We start from the raw sequence: 19,961 nt of genomic DNA on the forward strand, positions 1-19,961 counted from the left end.
GACGCGCGTTCACAGGAGGCGCCTCAGGATTTTGGTATCTACAAAATCTTTGCGCACCATCTGTGTGACGCGTAAATGACGCCCAAGTGGGACAGGACCTTCACTGCGCCAGAGACCCGGGTTCAATCCTGACTATAGGTGCTGTCTAGATGGAATTTGTACCTTCTCCCTGTGACCTCGTGGGTTCTCTCCAGCTGCTCCCACACTGTAAAGACTTGCAGGTTTGTAGGTTAACTGGCTTCTGTCAATTGTCCCTAGTGTGTCGGATAGTGCAAGTGTGCGCTACTTGGTGCAGACTCCATGGCCTGTTTCCACGCTGTATCCCTAAAGTGGTGGGGTTGCCAATGGTGCTGTTCGGAGTAGAAAAGAAAGCAAATGCACATGATTTTCTGGTTATGCTTGGATTGATTCATCAAAAAATACAGTGACGACTGTATTACGACAAAGACAATTAGGGGATATCATAACTAGAATCCTTGGATGAACAGGGAGATTCACACTGCTAATGTCCAGGTCTTGCTCTTTAAAGATGAGCTAGACTAAGTGGGACCCATTGGCTCCCTGTCACACAGAAGGCTAGGTCCCCCAACACGATATTACGCCACTCACCCATATCCCCCAACTGCACAGGTGCAGCTCATTTCCCCTCATCCCTAGTACTCTCTCCCCCTCTTCTTTCTCCCCTCCTCCCATCCCCAATCTCTCTATCACCTCTCTCTCCCTTTCCCCAATCCTCAGTCACTCCTTCCCTCCATAACTCCTCTCTCCTACTTACCTCCTCCTATCCCTCTATCTGCCACCTCCCCCACTCCTCCCCCCCCCCCCCCCCACTATCCCTCCTCACCTCCCCCTCTGCCCTCTTTCCTCTTCCCCTCTCCCTACCTCCCCCACTCCCCCCTCCTCTCCCTCTATTCGCCCTCCTCCCCCACTCTTCCTCCTTACCTCCTCCATCTTCTGTTCCCTCTCCTACCCTCCCCCAATCCCTCCCTCACCTCTCCTTTCCCCTACCCTCTGACATGTGCTCCCGCCATAACTCTTCTCCCTACTCCCTTCCTCTCCCTCTATCCCCTCTCCTCCTCAGGATTCTTGAGTGCCCCGGAGGAGCATCAGCCATCGGCGCAGATCCTCAGCTCGGCCCAGAAGCTACGGGGGGTGGAGCTCGGAGAAAAGACGGGGGAAGAGCCATGGGGGAGAGGGGTGGAATCACGGGGAGGGGGACAGGAGCCAGCGAGGGGAGCCAAAGGGGAAGGGGCTGGAGCTGTGGGGTGTTGCGATGGCGGTGCGTTTGGGACTCACAGCGGGCGCTAGACGCTCTCCTCCGCCGGGATCTGAATCTCTGCTTTCCGTTTGGTGACATCTGCCACGCCGGGCCGCTTTCGGTCCCTCCGAAAATTGTGTCCGGTTGGAGACCTCCGCCGGCCATCCTCAGCTCCGGTAAAGACGCAATGGCGCAGGAAGGGTTGGACCTCCCGTGGAGTGACAGGGGAAGAGACCAATCCACGCGGCGCTGATATGCAGGAGAGGAGATTGGCCTGTGCACGTGCAGTTTTTAAGATTTTTAAGCCTCGCTCCTCGCTAACTTTTACAATAAACTACTTACCAATCGGAAGTAAACTTGTTGCAGGACAACAGTGAGTGAGCTGGCGAAAAATCATAGCACTGTCCCTTGCCGTTTTTGTATAAATAGAAAAACCGCGCAAACCGGAAGAGCACAAGATCAGAGTTTTAGTTATGTATAGATAGATAGGTCGGTAGCCATGTACCATACACGTAGGCCAAGGAAAAACTGCACGGCTATCGGGGATGCCAAGAGCAAAGAACAAGCTTGAGGCTCAATTCAATCAAGAGGATGCGGCAGAACCAGCATGTGCAATAAAGTCTTTAGCAACCGGGCGATCAGGTCGGACTAGCAACCGGGAGATCAGGTCGGTCCAGATCTCCAGGACACACCTGATCTCCCAATTGTTAAACACTGTAATTCTCCTTCCTATTCCCACACTGACCTTTCTGTCCTAGGTCTCCTCCATTGTCAGTGAGGCTAAATGCAAATTGGAAGAGCAGCATCTCATATTTCGCCTGGGCAGCTTACAGTCCATTGGTATGAATTTTGATTTCTCTAACTTCAAGTAACCCCGGCATTCCCTCTCTCTCCATCGTTCCCCGATCCAAATCGCACCAGCTTCTCATTTTCACGCAACAAACAACTAACAATGTATATATGAAAAAACTGCAGATGCTGGTTTAAACCGAAGATAGACACAAAAAGCTGAAGTAACTCAGCGGGACAGGCAGCATCTGTGGAGAGAAGGAATGGGTGACATTTGGGTCGAGACCTTTTTTCAGACTGGTCAACTGACAATGACCTGTTTCCTTTATCATCGTTACTTTTTTGCATATCTTTCATTCATTGGTCTTTATCTCTACATCATCATCTATATCGCTCGTTTCCCTATCCCCTGACCAGTCTGAAGAAATGCATATTTTGGTATGTTCCTTGATGTCATTTGTTTTCCCATTAGTTATGGACTTTATTCTAATTTTCACCCTGAGGACAGATCCAAAAAAATTATTAAGTGTGAGAGATAATAAATTGGTGAAAGATTTCTTATTCACTGATTTCTTTTTCCTGTCCCTACATGTAAAGAGAACAATTTACTTTTGTTAATTTTTTTTTTAACTTGTTTAGAAATCTTTACAATTCACCTTGTGTTGTTTTTTTTCCCATCTATTTCATGGTCAACCTTTAAGAAATTCCTGTCAGATTTTCAGATATTTACCAATGCTTATCCACCAATTTGTCTTTTAAAGAATCAAAGTGCTGGAGTAACTCAATGGGTCAGGCAGCATCACTAGAGAAAATGAACAAGTGATGTTTTGGGACAGGACCTTTCTTCAGTCTTCCTTTTGAAGAAGGGTACTAATTTGATTTGATTTGATTCAATTTATTGTCATTGCACTTTTCAGTGCAACGCGTCCAACACGTCACCTTTCCATGTTCTCCAGCAATGCTGCCTCATCCATCTAAGTTACTCCAGCACTTTGTGCCTTTTTTTGGCAAACCAGCATCTGCAGTTCCTCATGTCTCCAATGTCTTTTAATCTAGTTTCTCATATTTCTATTCAATCTATTCAAGGATAAGAATCCGTTCTCTTCTTCCCAGGTATATTTTGTCCCCCAGAACAATCAATTATTATAATTGGATACAATCTGCTTCAGCCAACTTGACTTTCAAATACATCCAGTTAGGCCATTGAACTGATCACAGTTCAACCACCTGGATAACTTTAAAGTTTTTCTGTTGCAGGTTTAAGCTCTAAGATTACTCCAATGTTTTTTTCTCTAAGTGGACCATTAATTTTTTTTATTATTCTTTTTGCAGATATATCCAAGGATATCTTGTGGATCCTCTTAGAAAATCTATTCAAGGATAAGAATCAGTTCTCTTCTTCCCAGATATTTTTTGTCCCCCAGAACAATCAATTATTATAATTGGATACAAGGTGCAGTGTGAGATGAGTGTCTTAAAGGCGCTGATTATTAAGTAGGAACAATTATATTTACAATGGCCGATTAACGTTCCAAAGTCATACATGGGCAATAAAGTAATGATAAAGAGTATTTGTTATATGGTAGAAAGCATTGCAACCAATTTAAGCAGAGCAGGGTCATGCTATAAAGACCGAGCAACCTGTGAATTGAAGAGTAAATCTTGACCATGAAATTAAGAAATTGAATGTTACGTGATCTTTTTCATCTACTATGAGGTGTCAGATAATGCCTTGGCATAAAGACCTAGATTGTGCTTAAACTGCCCACACCAAGTCCATCTCCTGCAGTATTTCCAGAGCTGTACTAATCTTTTGCGACCATATGGGTGGAAAGGAACTCAAGGCCTAATGCCACAGCTGTGCTATAGAACGGAGGAGTTCATGAGCAGCGACTAACTCTATCGTGGCAGAACTGAAGACATTGCACCCAGACTACCCTTGATTTCGGGACAGTACTTGGAGAATGGCACAGACTCAATAGGCCAATTCGCTGCCTCCTATGTCATAAGAAGACTTGAACATGCAATCCAGAAGCAAAAGATCACATTAGACATCAAAAATAAATATGATAATTTTGTTTCTCCCAATTCTGCTGTGCCATTGAAAGTAAAAATAGGAACTTTGGTATCTTCAATTTTGGACCCAAACTCTGAAATGTAAGGAAATATATCCATATATTTGGACCAAACCGGGTCAAATTGGTGGGTTAAGGGATCTTTCTGATATCCTACAGAAGTTATATTTATTCAAATTTCAATCTGGCTTTCTATTCATTCAAATGATTTTAAAAGAATCACATGCTTTTGATAAACATCTGCCCCAGTATGGTATTAAAGCTCACCTTTACGTCTGTATAAATAAGTTTGATCTTATTTCTTTCATTTATTACATTATATGAAGTAAACTACTATAAACATTGGACTTATTTATGTCATTTCAATACCCATATCTGTTTGGAGGGTTAATAATGTGACTGAACTGGCTAATACTGTAATTTCAATTGTTTTTTTTTCTTTCTGAACGATGTGAAAATATTTCTTAGCAATTACTTGCGTGCTCAAACTTAACATCGGTAATACTCCCATGTGGGGTGTCAGTTTTCAGTTTCCTAACGTTAAAAGATTTAAGTATAAAAGGTTATATTAGAACATGCACCCATCAAATTTATTTGAAAGCAAGTCCTGTTTTTTTACTATTATGCTAACAGCTGAAGCAGTGTGCGATTATTTTATTAGATTCCAAGTGCTGACCTGAAATCCATTTGACCTTCAACTCTGCATTTCATACTGCACATTTGGAATTTGTTTAACACGGAAACCACCTACACTGATGGAAATCATCTCACATTCTGTAATATTTTCAAGTATTTATCTGCATCTTGCTTCTGTTTGCTTAATCGTTTTGTTACTGGCTTGGTACCTCAGGAAACCTTGGACGTGGGCTGAAGAAGGGTCTAGTCCCGAAACATCACCTATTCTTTTTCTCCAGAGATGCTGTCTGACTCCGAGTTACTCCAGCTTTGTGTCTATCCTCTGGAAAACTTGATCTACAATCACTATTGTATTTTGAGGTTTAACCTTGTGTGTTTTAATCTTTCTACTATAAACAAATTAATCCATCAAATGCCCTTTAGGGAAGACGACGTGACATCAATGACCTACTTTGCTTTATACTCTATTTCTCACAATTTCCGTGTAAAGACTTAACAGTCGTATGGTTTATCAAGGCATTCGACTACATCGTCACCGATACTAGGAGATTGCTGCTCCTATCGTAACTGATACAGGCTGCAAATGATTGAATTGTAAAAAAGATCGTGCCTTTTTAATAGAATTATGAACAAAATCGCTTAAATAGATTCACATTTAAACATGAAATTAACTTAAATGAGAAACATATCTAGCATTAAATATGCGTTTTGATTGTATTGCACTCTATAGATATATTGCCAGGTGCGAAATTAAAGTAACGATTGAATGTTAACGATTGAAGAGAGTCAAAAATGTTTTATTGTCATTATAACCATATAACCAATTACAGCACGGAAACAGGCCATCTCGACCCTTCTAGTCCGTGCCGAACACATAATCTCCCCTAGTCCCATATACCTGCGCTCAGACCATAACCCTCCATTCCCTTCCCATCCATATAACTATCCAATTTATTTTTAAATGATAAAAACGAACCTGCCTCCACCACCTTCAATGGAAGCTCATTCCACACAGCTACCACTCTCTGAGTAAAGAAGTACCCCCTCATGTTACCCCTAAACTTCAGTCCCTTAATTCTCATGTCATGTCCCCTTGTTTGAATCTTCCCTACTCTCAGTGGGAAAAGCTTTTCCACGTCAACTCTGTCTATCCCTCTCATCATTTTAAAAACCTCTATCAAGTCCCCCCTTAACCTTCTGCGCTCCAAAGAATAAAGCCCTAACTTGTTCAACCTTTCTCTGTAACTTAGTTGCTGAAACCCAGGCAACATTCTAGTAAATCTCCTCTGTACTCTCTCTATTTTGTTGACATCCTTCCTATAATTAGGCGACCAAAATTGTACACCATACTCCAGAATTGGCCTCACCAATGCCTTGTACAATTTTAACATTACATCCCAACTTCTATACTTAATGCTCTGATTTATAAAGGCCAGCACACCAAAAGCTTTCTTTACCACCCTATCTACATGAGATTCCACTTTCAGGGAACTGTGCACAGTTATTCCCAGATCCCTCTGTTCACCTACATTCTTCAATTCCCTACCATTTACTATGTACGTCCTATTTTGATTTGTCCTGCCAAGATGTAGCACCTCACACTTATCAGCATTAAACTCCATCTGCCATCTTTCAGCCCACTCTTCCAACTGGCATAAATCTCTCTGTAGACTTTGAAACTCTACTTCATTACCCGCAACCCCACCTATCTTAGTATCATCTGCATACTTACTAATCCAATTTACCACACCATCATCCAGATCATTGATGTACATGACAAACAACAGTGGACCCAACACAGATCCCTGTGGCACCCCACTCGTCACTGGCCTCCAACCTGACAAACAACCATCCACCATTACTCTCTGGCATCTCCCATTCAGCCACTGTTGAATCCATCTTGCTACTCCACCATTAATACCCAACCATTGAACCTTCTTAACCAACCTTCCATGAGGAACCTTGTCAAAGGCCTTACTGAAGTCCATATACACAACATCCACTGCGTTACCCTCATCAATTTCCCGTGTAACATCTTCAAAAAATTCAAGAAGATTAGATAAACAAGACCTTCCAGGCACAAATCCATGTTGACTGCTCCTAATCAGACCCTGTTTATCCAGATGCTTATATATATTATCTCTAAGTATTCATTCCATTAATTTGCCCACCACTGACGTCAAACTAACAGGTCTATAATTGCTAGGTTTACTCTTAGACCCCTTTTTAAACAATGGAACAACATGCGCAGTACGCCAATCCTCCGGCACTATTCCCGTTTCTAATGACATTTGAAATATTTCTGCCATAGCCCCTGCTATTTCTACACTAACTTCCCTCAATGTCCTAGGGAATATCCTGTCCGGACCTGGAGTCTTATCCACTTTTATATTTCTCAAAAGTGTCAGTACATCCTCTTCTTTGATCCTCATAGTTTCCATAGCTACTCTACTTGTTTCCCTTACCTCACATAATTCAATATCCTTCTCCTTGGTGAATACTGAAGAAAAGAAACTGTTCAATATCTCCACCATCTCTTTTGGCTCTGCAGATAGTTGTCCACTCTGACTCTCTAATGGACCAATTTTATCCCTCGTTATCCTTTTGCTATTAATATAGCGGTAGAAACCCTTCGGATTTACTTTTACCTTACTTGCCAAAGCAACCTCGTATCTTCTTTTAGCTTTTCTAATTTCTTTCTTAAGATTCTTTTTACATTCTTTATACTCCTCAAGCACCTCATTTACTCCATGCTGCCTATAATTATTGTAGATCTCCCTCTTTTTCCGAACCAAGTGTCCAATTTCCCTTGAAAACCATGGTTCTTTACAATTTTTACGATTTCCTTTCAACCGAACAGGGACATAAAGATTCTGTACTCTTAAAATTTCACCTTTAAATGTACTCCATTTCTCTTCCACATCTTTCCCATAACTGTCCCAATTTACTCCTTTTAAATCCTTTCGCATATCCTCAAAGTTAGCCTTTCTCCAATCAAAAAATCTCAACCCTAGGTCCAGTTTTGTCCCTCTCCATAATTATATTGAAACTAATGGTATTGTGATCACTGGACCCGAACTGTTCCCCAACGCATACCTCTGCCACCTGACCCATCTCATTTCCTAACAGGAGGTCCAGTACCGCCCCTTCTCTAGTAGGTACTTCTATGTATTGTTGCAAAAAACTATCCTGCACACATTTTACAAACTCCAAACCATCCAGCCCATTTACAGAATGTGTTTCCCAGTCTATGTGTGGAAAATTGAAATCTCCCACAATCACTACCTTGTGCTTACTACTAATATCTGCAATCTCCTTACATATTTGTTCTTCCAATTCTCGCTCCCCGCGGTCTATAATACACCCCTATAAGCGTTGCTACCCCTTTCCCATTTCTCAGTTCCACCCAAATAGCCTCCCTAGACGAGCCCTCTAATCTATCCTGCCAAAGCCAAAATAGAGAGAGTACAGAGGAGATTTACTAGAATGTTGCCTGGGTTTCAGCGACTAAGTTACAGAGAAAGGTTGAACAAGTTAGGGCTTTATTCTTTGGAGCGCAGAAGGTTAAGGGGGTACGATAGAGGTTTTTAAAATGATGAGAGGGATCGACAGAGTTGACGTGGAAAAGCTTTTCCCACTGAGAGTAGGGAAGATTCAAACAAGGGGACATGACATGAGAATTAAGGGACTGAAGTTTAGGGGTAACATGAGGGGGAACTTCTTTACTCCGAGAGTGGTAGCTGTGTGGAATGAGCTTCCAGTGAAGGTGGTGGAGGCAGGTTCGTTTTTATCATTTAAAAATAAATTGGATAGTTATATGGATGGGAAGGGAATGGAGGGTTATGGTCTGAGCACAGGTATATGGGACTAGGGGAGATTATGTGTTCGGCACGGACTAGAAGGGTCGAGATGGCCTGTTTCCGTGCTGTAATTGTCATATGGTTATATGGTTAAAGCACTGCTGTAATATCTTCCCTGATAAGCAATGCAACACCTCCACCTCTTGCCCCTCCAATTCTATCACACCTGAAGCAACGAAATCCTGGAATATTTAATTTCCAATTACAGCCCTCCTGCAACCATGTTTCACTGATCGCCACAACATCATACTTCCAGGTGTCAATCCAGGCTCTAAGTTCATCCACTTTTCTTACAATGCTCCTAGCATTAAAATATACACATTTAAGAAACCCACCCTCTCTTATTCTCTGATTATTTTCTTTTTCTTCTCTCTCCCCTACATTTTGGGTCAGAGTGCTACCATTCTCTGCCCCCTGCTTCACACACTGACTGCTAGCTTTCCCAATTTGAGTCTCTTCCCCCCAACCATACTAGTTTAAAGTCTCCCCAGTAGCCTTTGCAAATCTCCCCGCCATGATATTGGTCCCCCTTGAGTTCAAGTGCAACCCGTCCTTTCTGTACAGGTCGCACCTTCCCCAAAAGAGGTCCCAATGATCCAGAAACTTGAATCCATACCCACTGCACCAGTCCCTCATCCACGCATTTATCCTCCACCTCACTCCATTCCTACTCTCACTGTCGCGTGGCACAGGCAGTAATCCTGAGATTGTTACCTTTCCAGTCCTTCTCCTTAACTCTCTACCTAACTCCCTAAATTCTTCTTTCAGGACCTCTTCTCTTTTTTTGCCTATGTCGTTGGTACCTATATGCACCACAACCTCAGGCTCCTCTCCCTCCCATTTCAGGATTTCTTGGACACGTTCAGACACATCCCTGACCCTGGCACCAGGGAGGCAAACTACCATCCGGGACTCCTGTCTGCGTCCACAGAATCGCCTATCCGACCCCCTGACTATAGAGTCCCCTATTACAATTGCCCTCCCCTTCTTTTCCTTACCCTTCTGAGCAACCGGACCGGTCTTTGTGCCAGAGACCCGGTCGCTGACGCTGCCCCAAGGTAGGCTGTCCCCCCCACCCTTACTCAAGCATGAGTACTTATTTCTAAGGTGTACAGCCACCGGGGTACTCACCAGTCCCTGCCTCTGCCCGTTGCCCTTCCTAACTGTGACCCAGTTTTCTGTCTCCCGTGGTCTTGGAGTGACCACCTCCCTGTAACTCCTTTCTATGACCTCCTCGCTCTCCCTGAGCAGACAGAGGTCATCGAGTTGCTGTTCCAGGTTCCTGACACGGTCCCTTAGGAGCTCCATCTCGACGCACCTTGCGCAGATGTGGACGTCTGGAGGGCACTCCGACTCCATGACCTCCCACATCTGACATCCAGAACAGTAAACTGCCCCGGCCTTCATTGTCCCCCTTATCCAAATACAATAAAGCCTTACAATTACAATACAAATACAATACAAGCCAATCAGCTGCTTCTGCTGGTCCTCTTCCACCAATCAGAGGCTTCCACCAGAATCAGAATCTTTCTCTGGAAGTGAGATGGAACGTTGGTGATTTGGGTGACTCACAGCTCCAGGTAACTCCACCTCTCACCAACAGCTCCCCGGGCCTCTGTAGAAGCAAACCCCGCGCTGTTTGTATACTCACAGCTCCAGGTAACTCCACCTCTCACCAACAGCTCCCCGGGCCTCTGTAGAAGCAAACCCCGCGCTGTTTGTATACTCACAGCTCCAGGTAACTCCACCTCTCACCAACGGCTCCCCGGGCCTCTGTAGAAGCAAACCCCGCGCTGTTTTTATACTCGCAGCTCCAGGTAAGTCCTCCTCTCACCAACGGCTCCCCGGGCCTCTGTAGAAGCAAGCCCCGCGCTGTTTTTATACTCATTGTCGCAGATAGAACAATGAAGTTCTTACTTGCAGCAGCACAACAGAATATGTAAACCTGGTACACTGTAATCCATATAATGAATGAGAAAATAAAGTTCACAGAGTGTATATATATATATACACACACACACACACACTTACACATGCAGATACACATAAACAAACAAACAATAATAGTGCAATAATAGTCTATGTAGATCAGAGCTTATTTGAGGTTATAGTGTTTAATAGCCTAATGGCAGTAGGGAAGAAACTTCCTGAACCTGAACATTACATTTTTCAGGCTCCTGTACCGGCATTCAAGTTGCTGAACTAGGCTGAGATGCAACCAGTCAATATGCTCTCTACTGTATGAAGTTCAAAAGAATCCTCTCTGACATACCAAATCTTCATAATCTTCTCAGGAAGTAGAAGCGTTGATGTGCTTTCTTTATAATTGCATCAGTGTGCTGGATCCAGGAAAGATCTTCAGAAATATGCACGCCCAGGAATTTGAAGTTTTTGACTCTCCACCATCGAGTCCCCCTAGTCCTCACCTTTCACCCCACCAGCCGTCACATACAACAATTAATCCTCCGTCAGTTCTGCCACCTCCAACGTGACCCCACCACTCGCCACATCTTCCCATCTCCCCCCCCATGTCTGCCTTCCGCAAAGACCGTTCCCTCCGTTACTCCCTCGTCAATTCTTCCCTTCCTTCCCGTACCACCCCCTCCCCGCGCACTTTCCGTTGCAACCACAAGAGATGCAACACCTGTCCCTTTACCTCCCCCCTCGACTCCATTCAAGGACCCAAGCAGTCGTTCCAGGTGCGACAGAGGTTCACCTGTATCTCCTCCAACCTCATCTATTGCATCCGCTGCTCTAGATGTCAGCTGATCTACATCGGTGAGACTAAGCGGAGGCTGGACGATCGTTTCGCCGAACACCTCCGCTTGGTCCGCAAGAACCTATCTGACCTCCAGGTGGCTCAGTGCTTCAACTCCCCCTCCCATTCCCCGTTCAACCTCTCTGTCCTGCGTCTCCTCCATGGCCAGAGTGAGGAACACCGGAAATTGGAGGAATAGCACCTCATATTCCGCTTGGGGAGTCTGCATTCTGAGGGCATGAACATTGAACTCTCCCAATTTTGTTAGCCCTTGCTGTCTCCTCCCTTTCCTCAGCCCTTGGGCTGTCTCCTCCCAGCCGTCGGGCTCCTTCCTCTCCTTTTTCCTTCCTTCTCCCCGCCACCCCCTATCAGTCTGAAGAAGGGTTTCAGCCCGAAATGTTGCCTATTTCCTTCGCTCTATAGATGCTGCTGCACCCGCTGAGTTTCTCCAGCATTTTTGTGTACGTCCCATCGATATAGACAGGTTAATGGGTCCTCATCCTTCCTCTTCCAACGTCCACAATCAGTACCTTGGTCTTACTGACATTGAAAGTCAGGTTGTTGGGCTGGCACCAATGGGTCAGTGATTGATCTTACTTCTATACTGTGACTCATCGCCATCTGTATTTCTCCAACCAGGAACTTGAGGATGGAGTTTGCACTGTGATGTCTATACAGTCATGACTGCTAATTAACGAATACGTTTGGTAATGTGGTATTGCAAAGATGTGGGGAGCTGCTAGTTCCTGTTTCGTGACGTATCACCGCGCTTCAGCAACGCAAATATTATTTCTTGCTCAACTTATTTCTTGCTCAGTTCACTTGCAACGTGGAGAATGTGAACACAGTAGTCAGCTTTTCATATCTTGTTTTGATGATTTTTATGAAGTGATAGAGACACAATGTTGGGATTAAAATCTGAGAGGTCGATCAAGCTGTGTGTTCTAATTCTGAGTACGTATACCTGTATTTGATCATGGATTTATAAACTTATTTGAAATACTTTTAAGGGTGACGAATATATTTGACTTACATATTTTTTAAATTGTTTAGCAATTGTTCTTCAGCTTGTGATATTAACGAGATTGATACTTAAATGCAAATTGATAGAGGTATCAGTGTAAAATGAACACGAACGTTTTGTTTTGATTGTATTTGTGTGTGTCGCTGATTTATCTAAATAAGACACTCAGACACCACGTGCATGTGGAGAGGATTCTATAACTATGAGAATAACTTAATTGGCATCTAAGTTGTAACTGATGTTATCACTACAGTTAAGCCACAACATACAGATGTGCTATAATTAGGTGGTATCGTTTTTGTTCGAACCAGTACCGCCTGGTTTATTTAAAGTTGATTCACGGTTTGCTGTAGCATACGATAATATTTACACTCCTAAGAAGTCAACCGGCCGCAAACTTGAGTTGGGAAATTATGTAATAGTCCCAGCGAAATTATCTCTAATGGTCTATTTTTTAACTCGTTGTCAGATCAGTAGTTCAGAAAATAAAACGATTAAAAAAAGACCAAAGCACCTGACGAGAACGCACATGTCGGAGACGTGTTGCCCAGTAAGGTTCAACGCTGTGCATCATTTAATGTGTTCGACGTACCGTTATTTTATTATTTTCTAAAAAAAAGCTAATGTGAAAACTGTACAAGCCAAGCGAAAGTGGGACTAGTCGAGATTTCTATCTGAAGAAAGGTTTCGGCCTGAAACGTTGCCTATTTCCTTCGCTCCATAGATACTGCCTCACCCGCTGAGATTCTCCAGCACTTTTGTCTACCTTCCAGCATCTGCAGTTCCTTCTTGCACTTTCTATCTTGCCATATTGTTACAGGACATTTTCATTTGGATGAGCATTTTACGCCCATGCCTGCAGTCTTTGGAGATGGCTTTACGGGCGCCAAGTAGCCATAATTTACGCGGAATTGATTTAGCCCGAACTCATCAGTTGTATTTCGTTTAAAACATAGAAACATAGAAAATAGGTGCAGGAGTAGGCTATTCGGCCCTTCGAGCCTGCACCGCCATTCAATATGATCATAGCTGATCATCCAACTCGGTATCCTGTACCTGCCTTCTCTCCATACCCCCTGATCCCTTTAGCCACAAGGGCCACATCTAACTCCCTCTTAAATATAGCCAATGAACTGGCCTCAACTACCTTCTGTGGCAGAGAATTCCTCAGATTCACCACTCTCTGTGTGAAAAAAGTTTTTCTCATCTCGGTCCTAAAAGATTTTCCCCTTATCCTTAAACTGTGACTCCTTATTTCTGTACTTCCCCAACATCGGGGAAGTTTAGTTTGGTATTTAAACGTCTATCTACATTTTATCTATTGTATTTAGTTTTAAGAGAATATTTCCGGAACAAATTAACCGTGCAATCTTTTGTTGGTTTGTAAACTGAAGCTTATACGTATATCGATGTTACCCTGTAATATCCAGCACTCCAGAATTGACTTCCCCAGAATTCCCGAGTTGTAGCTTCGACAGAGGTGTAAATTCTGCTCGGCATCTCTCCTGTGCCGAATAGCACAGAGACAGCGGTATACCGCTTGGGTGTTTTGCTTGCAATCGGACACGTTGGAGAGAATCGGAAAGAAGACATAAATACACTCGAAAGTACAAGTAATATTTCACCAGCCCGTCCCGGTCCTTAAACTGCCCCCTGTCTGTGTAGTGATCCGAAAAGCAACAAAAACAGTGAAACAAAAATACGCAAACCCCACCTTTTGCTGTTGAAGACAAATCGCAGTACTTGCCCTCTAGAGAAATAGTCGATTTCATTTTCTGTACTAGAGTATGAATGCAAACATCTGTAACGGAAGGGAAACCATAATTCAAATAACGAATTTGATTATTGTATGACTAATCCTGTATTATTATTATTATTATTATTATTATTATTATTATTATTATTATTATTATTATTATTGTTATTATTATTATTATTATTATTGCACTGTTATTGTTTGGGGTTTTTTTCTAAGTTATTGTTTATTTATTATGATTAAATATTCTGTTGTGCTGCAGCAAGTAAGAATGTCATTGTTCTATCTGGGACACATGACAATAAAATACTCTTGATAAAAACAATTGTCCCTAAGCATCCCTTTAATATATTATGACGAGATAGTACTAAAAGCCATCATCTTACATTTTTATGCGAGATCTGTCCAACGTGTCCTGAGTTACCGATACTGGAACCCGAGAATATCGGATTCATGGGAACCTAACCCAATCTGAACACCATTTACGTAGGATACCTGTTACTTTTTGAAGTAATACAGTTCTATGTTTCTATATACAATTCTATGTTTCATAGTTATAGAGCAGCAATGAATCATAACTTCATAGCGAGTGAGCTGTCATACAGCAAAACTTCAAACAGCTAATCTTGAACAAGTTACTGTAAATCAATTATCAATAGGATCAATGAAAAGCAAACCGTATAAAGAGAAAAACATTTTGATGCATGTTAGAAAATAGATTAACTTCGTACTTTTTTTTTAAAGAGCTGTAGAATAATATTTTAAATGCTAAGATGAGTCGAATAATATTTCCCACGTGTGTCTGGAAGTCTTTGTTCCTGTGTGCGCGTTTTATACCGAACCGAACATTTGGAAGTATAAAATCCAAGCGGACATGCACGCGTTTCGCGCAACAACTGCAGTCCCGGGAGGTACCCAGCTCTGATAAAGTCACAGCACATGAGTCCCGGATCTTTCACAAATGTAAAATAAGGGTATTTTGCAAAATCGAGGTGTTCTGGAAGATCGCCGTCGGTGGTCCAAACCCCAAGCTGGTTAAAGTGACCTCTGGAGCCTTCAATTAGTCTAATGATTGGGCTGAAGTTACGTTACGTTTTTCCCTCTACACCTTCCATTTACTCTTATTCCCGATTGTTTTCTTCTCATTTCTGATCGCACGCTCTCTTTCTTGAATCAACCTAGGCTGTTGCCGGTAATTATATCTGTCTGAAACCCTTTTCTCGTTCCTGCTCCACCATTGGAACATTTCTTTGCTGATTCCTTATATCTGATGGGAGAGTCGCTGATGGCAAAAGGATTGTTCGTTTAAGAGATATGTGTATTCCAGAATATTGAAGGAGGTTATGGATTTTTGTTTTTAATCTTCCATTGTGTTGAAATAGCACATTGCACCCACGTCCAAAAAAAAGTAGGTTAAATTGATCAGTCTGAAGAAGAGTCTGGACCCGAAATGTCGCCCTTCCATGTTCTGTAGATATATTTTCTGCTCTACTGAGTTACTCCAGCACTTTGTGTCCTTTTGGGAAAGTTATAGACCTTTTAACCAATCAGCATATTTTAAATTGTATGTGTTGGAAGGAACTGCAAATGCTGGTTTAAAACGAAGAAAGACACAAAAAGCTGGTGTAACTCGGCGAGACAGGCAACATTCACTAGAGAGAAGGAATGGGTGATGTTTCGGGTGGAGACCCTCGTTCAGAACCGTCTGAAGCGTCCAGAAACGTCACCCATTCCTTCTCTTCAAAGATGCTGCCTATCATCCTGAGTTACGCAAGCTTTTTGTGTCTATATATTTTAAATTATACTTGGCTTCAAAGGAGTGTATCAAAGATCAGATAAATTGGTGCAGATGCTTATTATTGAAGAATTTTGAAAGAGATATGGAAATGATGGTTGGTTGTGATTTATGAAAATTCCCTAAATTCTGTTACCATCCCATCAGATTGGTAAATATTGTTTTCAAGAAAGGAGAGGAAAGAAAAAGCCTCTTGGCTTGATATCAGTAGGAAAAAATGTTGATCAATTATATTAAGGAATTGCCAGCAGGTTGATAAAACAACATAATTAGTCAAAATTTGGTGTGGTTTTATGAAAGGAAAACTGCTTCACAAATATATCAGAGCTTTTTGATGATACAATAAGGTAGATAAAGGGAAACTGGAGTATGTTGAATATTTAAATCTTATTGTGTTCAAAAGGCATTTGGGAAAGACACAAATTGTAAAATGATATTTGGGATGCTATGTGAGTGTTCACAGAGAAATAATAATATGTCGAAATCTGAAATTATTTACTTGGGTAAAATATTTGGTAAAAACAAAGAATATTTTAAATGGACCGTGACTATTTTGCAGTTGGATTCAGAGATACTTGGATGTCCTTGAACCTGATTCACAGAAAGTTGGTCTGACACAGCCAACGGAAAACAAAACCCTGCAGATACTGGGAATCTGAAATGAATGTTACCAGCAATTTTGGTCTCCTTATCTCTGTAAGAATATACATGCATTGGACAAAGTGCAACATAAATTTACTAGATTTATTCCTGGCATAAGAAGATTGTCTCTGAGGAGCTGTAATGGGTTTACATTCATTAAAAGAAGGAAGGATGATCCCATTGAAAGACTGAAGGATTTATACTGAGAGAGGCTGGAGTGTGGAGAATTGGAGTGCACGTTTGTATGGTATGGAAACAGACAACTAGAACTGAAGTCAAGAGAAATTTCTCCCAAAAGACAGTTGCAAATCTTGGGAATTATTTTTTCTTAGATAGCTACAGAATCTCACTCTGAGTGTGCTCAAGGTTGAGATGGAAACCATGATAATGGAGATTGGCTAATATGTTTAATGGCTGAGATGGCTCAAGGCCGAGTACAGTCTTTTCTTGAATCAATTTACAATGTTTTAATATCAGCATAGAAATTACCAACTGATATTTCAAATACCAAAATGTGTGTGCATGTGAAATTACTTATTTAACTATTTGGTTGGGCGTAGCAGATGCTACACAAGCATCATGCTAGTTTGACTTTGAACACCAAAAATCTCCAACAATGTTACCCAAAGCAAATGATACGAAGGTGAAATTTGGGGACAGGGTCTGCAGATGTTGGTTTACAAAAATAAAACAAAGTGCTGCAGTATGTCAGTGGGTCAGGCAATAGACAAAAGGTGCAGGAGTAGGCGATTCGGCCCTTCGAGCCAGCACCGCCATTCAATGTGACCATGGCTGATCATCCCCAAACGGTACCCTGTTCCTGCCTTCTCCCCATATCCCCTGACTCCGCTATCTTTAAGAGCCCTATCTAGCTCTCTCGAAAGTATCCAGAGAATTGCCCTCTGAGGCAGAGAATTCTACAGACTCACAACTGTGTGAAAAAGTGTTACCTCATCTCCGTTCTAAATGGCTTACCCCTTATTCTTAAACTGTGGATCCTGGTTCTGGACTCCCCCAACATCGAGAACATGTTTCCTGCCTCTGTTCAAACCCTTAATAATCTTATATGTTTCAATAAGATCCCCTCTCATCCTTCTAAATTCCAGCGTATACAAGCCCAGCCGCTCCATTCTCTCAGCATATGACAGTCCCGCCATCCCGAGAATTAATCTTGTAAACCTACGCTGTACTCCCTCAATAGCAAGAATGTCCTTCCTCAAATTAGGGGACCAAAACTGCATACAATACTCCAGGTGTGCACTAGGGCCCCATACAACTGCAGAAGAACCTCGTTGCTCCTATACTAACTCCTCGTGTTATGAAGGCCAACATGCCATTCGCTTTCTTCACTGCCTGCTGTACCTGCAGTCTTACATACATTGACTTTCATTCAGGCAGCATCTCTGGAAGACATGGATTGGGTGATATTTTGGGTTGGTACCTGTAGATGGTTTATGCATGCAACCTATAATGTAGCTACCTCATCACCATTAACACGCACCATCATATCAGAATAACTATGATATCCTCCCCTTGTTTCCTCCCATTTGGTCCCGGTATGTCAGACTAACCACCTTTACAGTACCCTTCTTCAGACTTTAGACCTTGTCTTTTTAATAGTGTTAAATACATTAAAGTCAAAACAGTGTGATGACTGAAAGGTGGGATTATTATGCAGACATAGTTTATCTGGGGCTAGGATATGAAATGTCTCCCAAAGCAGACATTGTAGACCTCCAGAGTTGATGGTCTTTAGGTTAGAAATTGAGTACATCTAATAGTCTACAGGATGATCAGTGCACCCTTTAAGGCCCCTTAACTATTTGTCAAAACTACTTAGATTTGAGTTATTATAGTAATTATAGCATTATATTATAGTAATATAGTAGTTAAGCAATTTAATCTCTTTCTGTAAATATAAATGCTTATATCATTCCGTCCATGTGGCTATGTATTTAAACAATTCACCTCTTGGGATAAGAATTGGATCCTTCCCGTATACAAGATTCGCCTCTTTTCCAGAAAGCTCCAGAAGGTGCAGGAGCTATTTAATCATAAAAAAAGTAAATGTTGGATTGGAAATTTTTATGTAGCAACATAGGTAACAACTTCCTATCTTTCATTGTTAGCATACATTCTTGATGTACAAAATCATCAACGTGTAGCTGCTTTTATATTACACATCATGCGCAAGTGATCAAACAGCCATTTTTCTGCATTTCTTTTTTAGTATGCAATTTGTCTTCCTGTAAGTCTAATTCCTTATTGTGGTCCAATGATCTACGTACTTACTCATTGTGAGGATGTGCAATAGAGTAGTGGTGTAATGACATTATAAACTAATAACCCCGACTTGTTATAATTTAAAGCCTTTAATGTGGTAAAATATCTCAAGATATCTTAACTTAGCTGCATACAAGAAGCTCCAGATGTTTCTTTTCTTTCGATCATTGAGAACTGACCACCTTCATTCAACATATTAGTCAACTTTAATTTTGACATAGACCGGTTAACACTATCAAATAAATTTGACACCACTGCACAAAAATGATTTGGGGGCATCATGGGCATAACCTTACCCACCATTAAATCCATCAACATGAGGCATGCCTCAAGTAGATAGCATCTTATCATCAAACATCCCACCATGCCCTCTTCTGACTGCTACATTTGGGCAGGAAGCACAGAAGACTTATGTCCCTCGCCACCAGGTTCAGGAACAACTATTTTCCTACAACTCTCAAGTTCCTGAATCGAGGACCCTAACCTAATCTCAGTAAGCGAACAACCTTGACCTTTTTTGCATTATCATGAACATGTTTTCCAATTATGATTTTTTTAACACTGATATCTTGATTTTTTTTTTGCACATTCTTTATTGTTCCACTGTCTTGAAAAAATTATATGTAAATGATGTACAATTTTTTATCTTGTCTGGTTTTATGTGTCTGATACTGCTGCAAGTAAGTTTTTTATTTCACCTGTACCTCACTGCAGTTGTGCATGTGACAATAAACTTGATTTGGCTTAGGGAAGATCTCTGAAAGCTGGAACAAAGAGGTGCAGATTATGCTGTGTTGAAAAGCATGGTAATGAACTAGAGAGGTTGACATGTTTTAGGACCCAATTCTCAAGTTCAGAAATAATGTTGACACAATTTTTATGCTTGGCTTAATCTTGTCATTTGTTTATAGTTATTTTTTTACTGATTATGTGCCTGTAAGGTATCTTAACTTAAATAGAATATATTATTGTTGTAATGTGTTAGATGAAGGACAACCGAGAGAAATATGTGGAGCTGCTCCCTTTGGGTTATACTGTGGATCTGTAAGTGATGTTGTTGGTCATTAATCTCATTAATTATCCTT

General features: G+C 41.7%; 2 protein-coding genes across 2 annotated transcripts in view; both read left to right on the forward strand.

Annotated features, from left to right (window-relative positions):
• Positions 1 to 19,961, forward strand: part of LOC129698055 (uncharacterized protein K02A2.6-like) — a 198,828-nt gene that overhangs the window by 105,365 nt on the left and 73,502 nt on the right. The gene's annotated exons all lie outside the window — the stretch shown is intronic.
• flt3 (fms related receptor tyrosine kinase 3) overlaps positions 11,534 to 19,961 on the forward strand; it is a 61,697-nt gene continuing 53,269 nt past the window's right edge. The window contains exon 1 of the mRNA XM_055636896.1: positions 11,534 to 12,330. Coding sequence (XP_055492871.1) covers positions 12,279 to 12,330 — 52 coding nt within the window. The 5' untranslated portion in view covers positions 11,534 to 12,278. The remainder of the gene's footprint in view (positions 12,331 to 19,961) is intronic.

The sequence above is a fragment of the Leucoraja erinacea genome, chromosome 6 (genome assembly GCF_028641065.1).
Source record: "Leucoraja erinacea ecotype New England chromosome 6, Leri_hhj_1, whole genome shotgun sequence".
Classification (NCBI taxonomy): Eukaryota; Metazoa; Chordata; class Chondrichthyes; order Rajiformes; family Rajidae; genus Leucoraja; species Leucoraja erinaceus.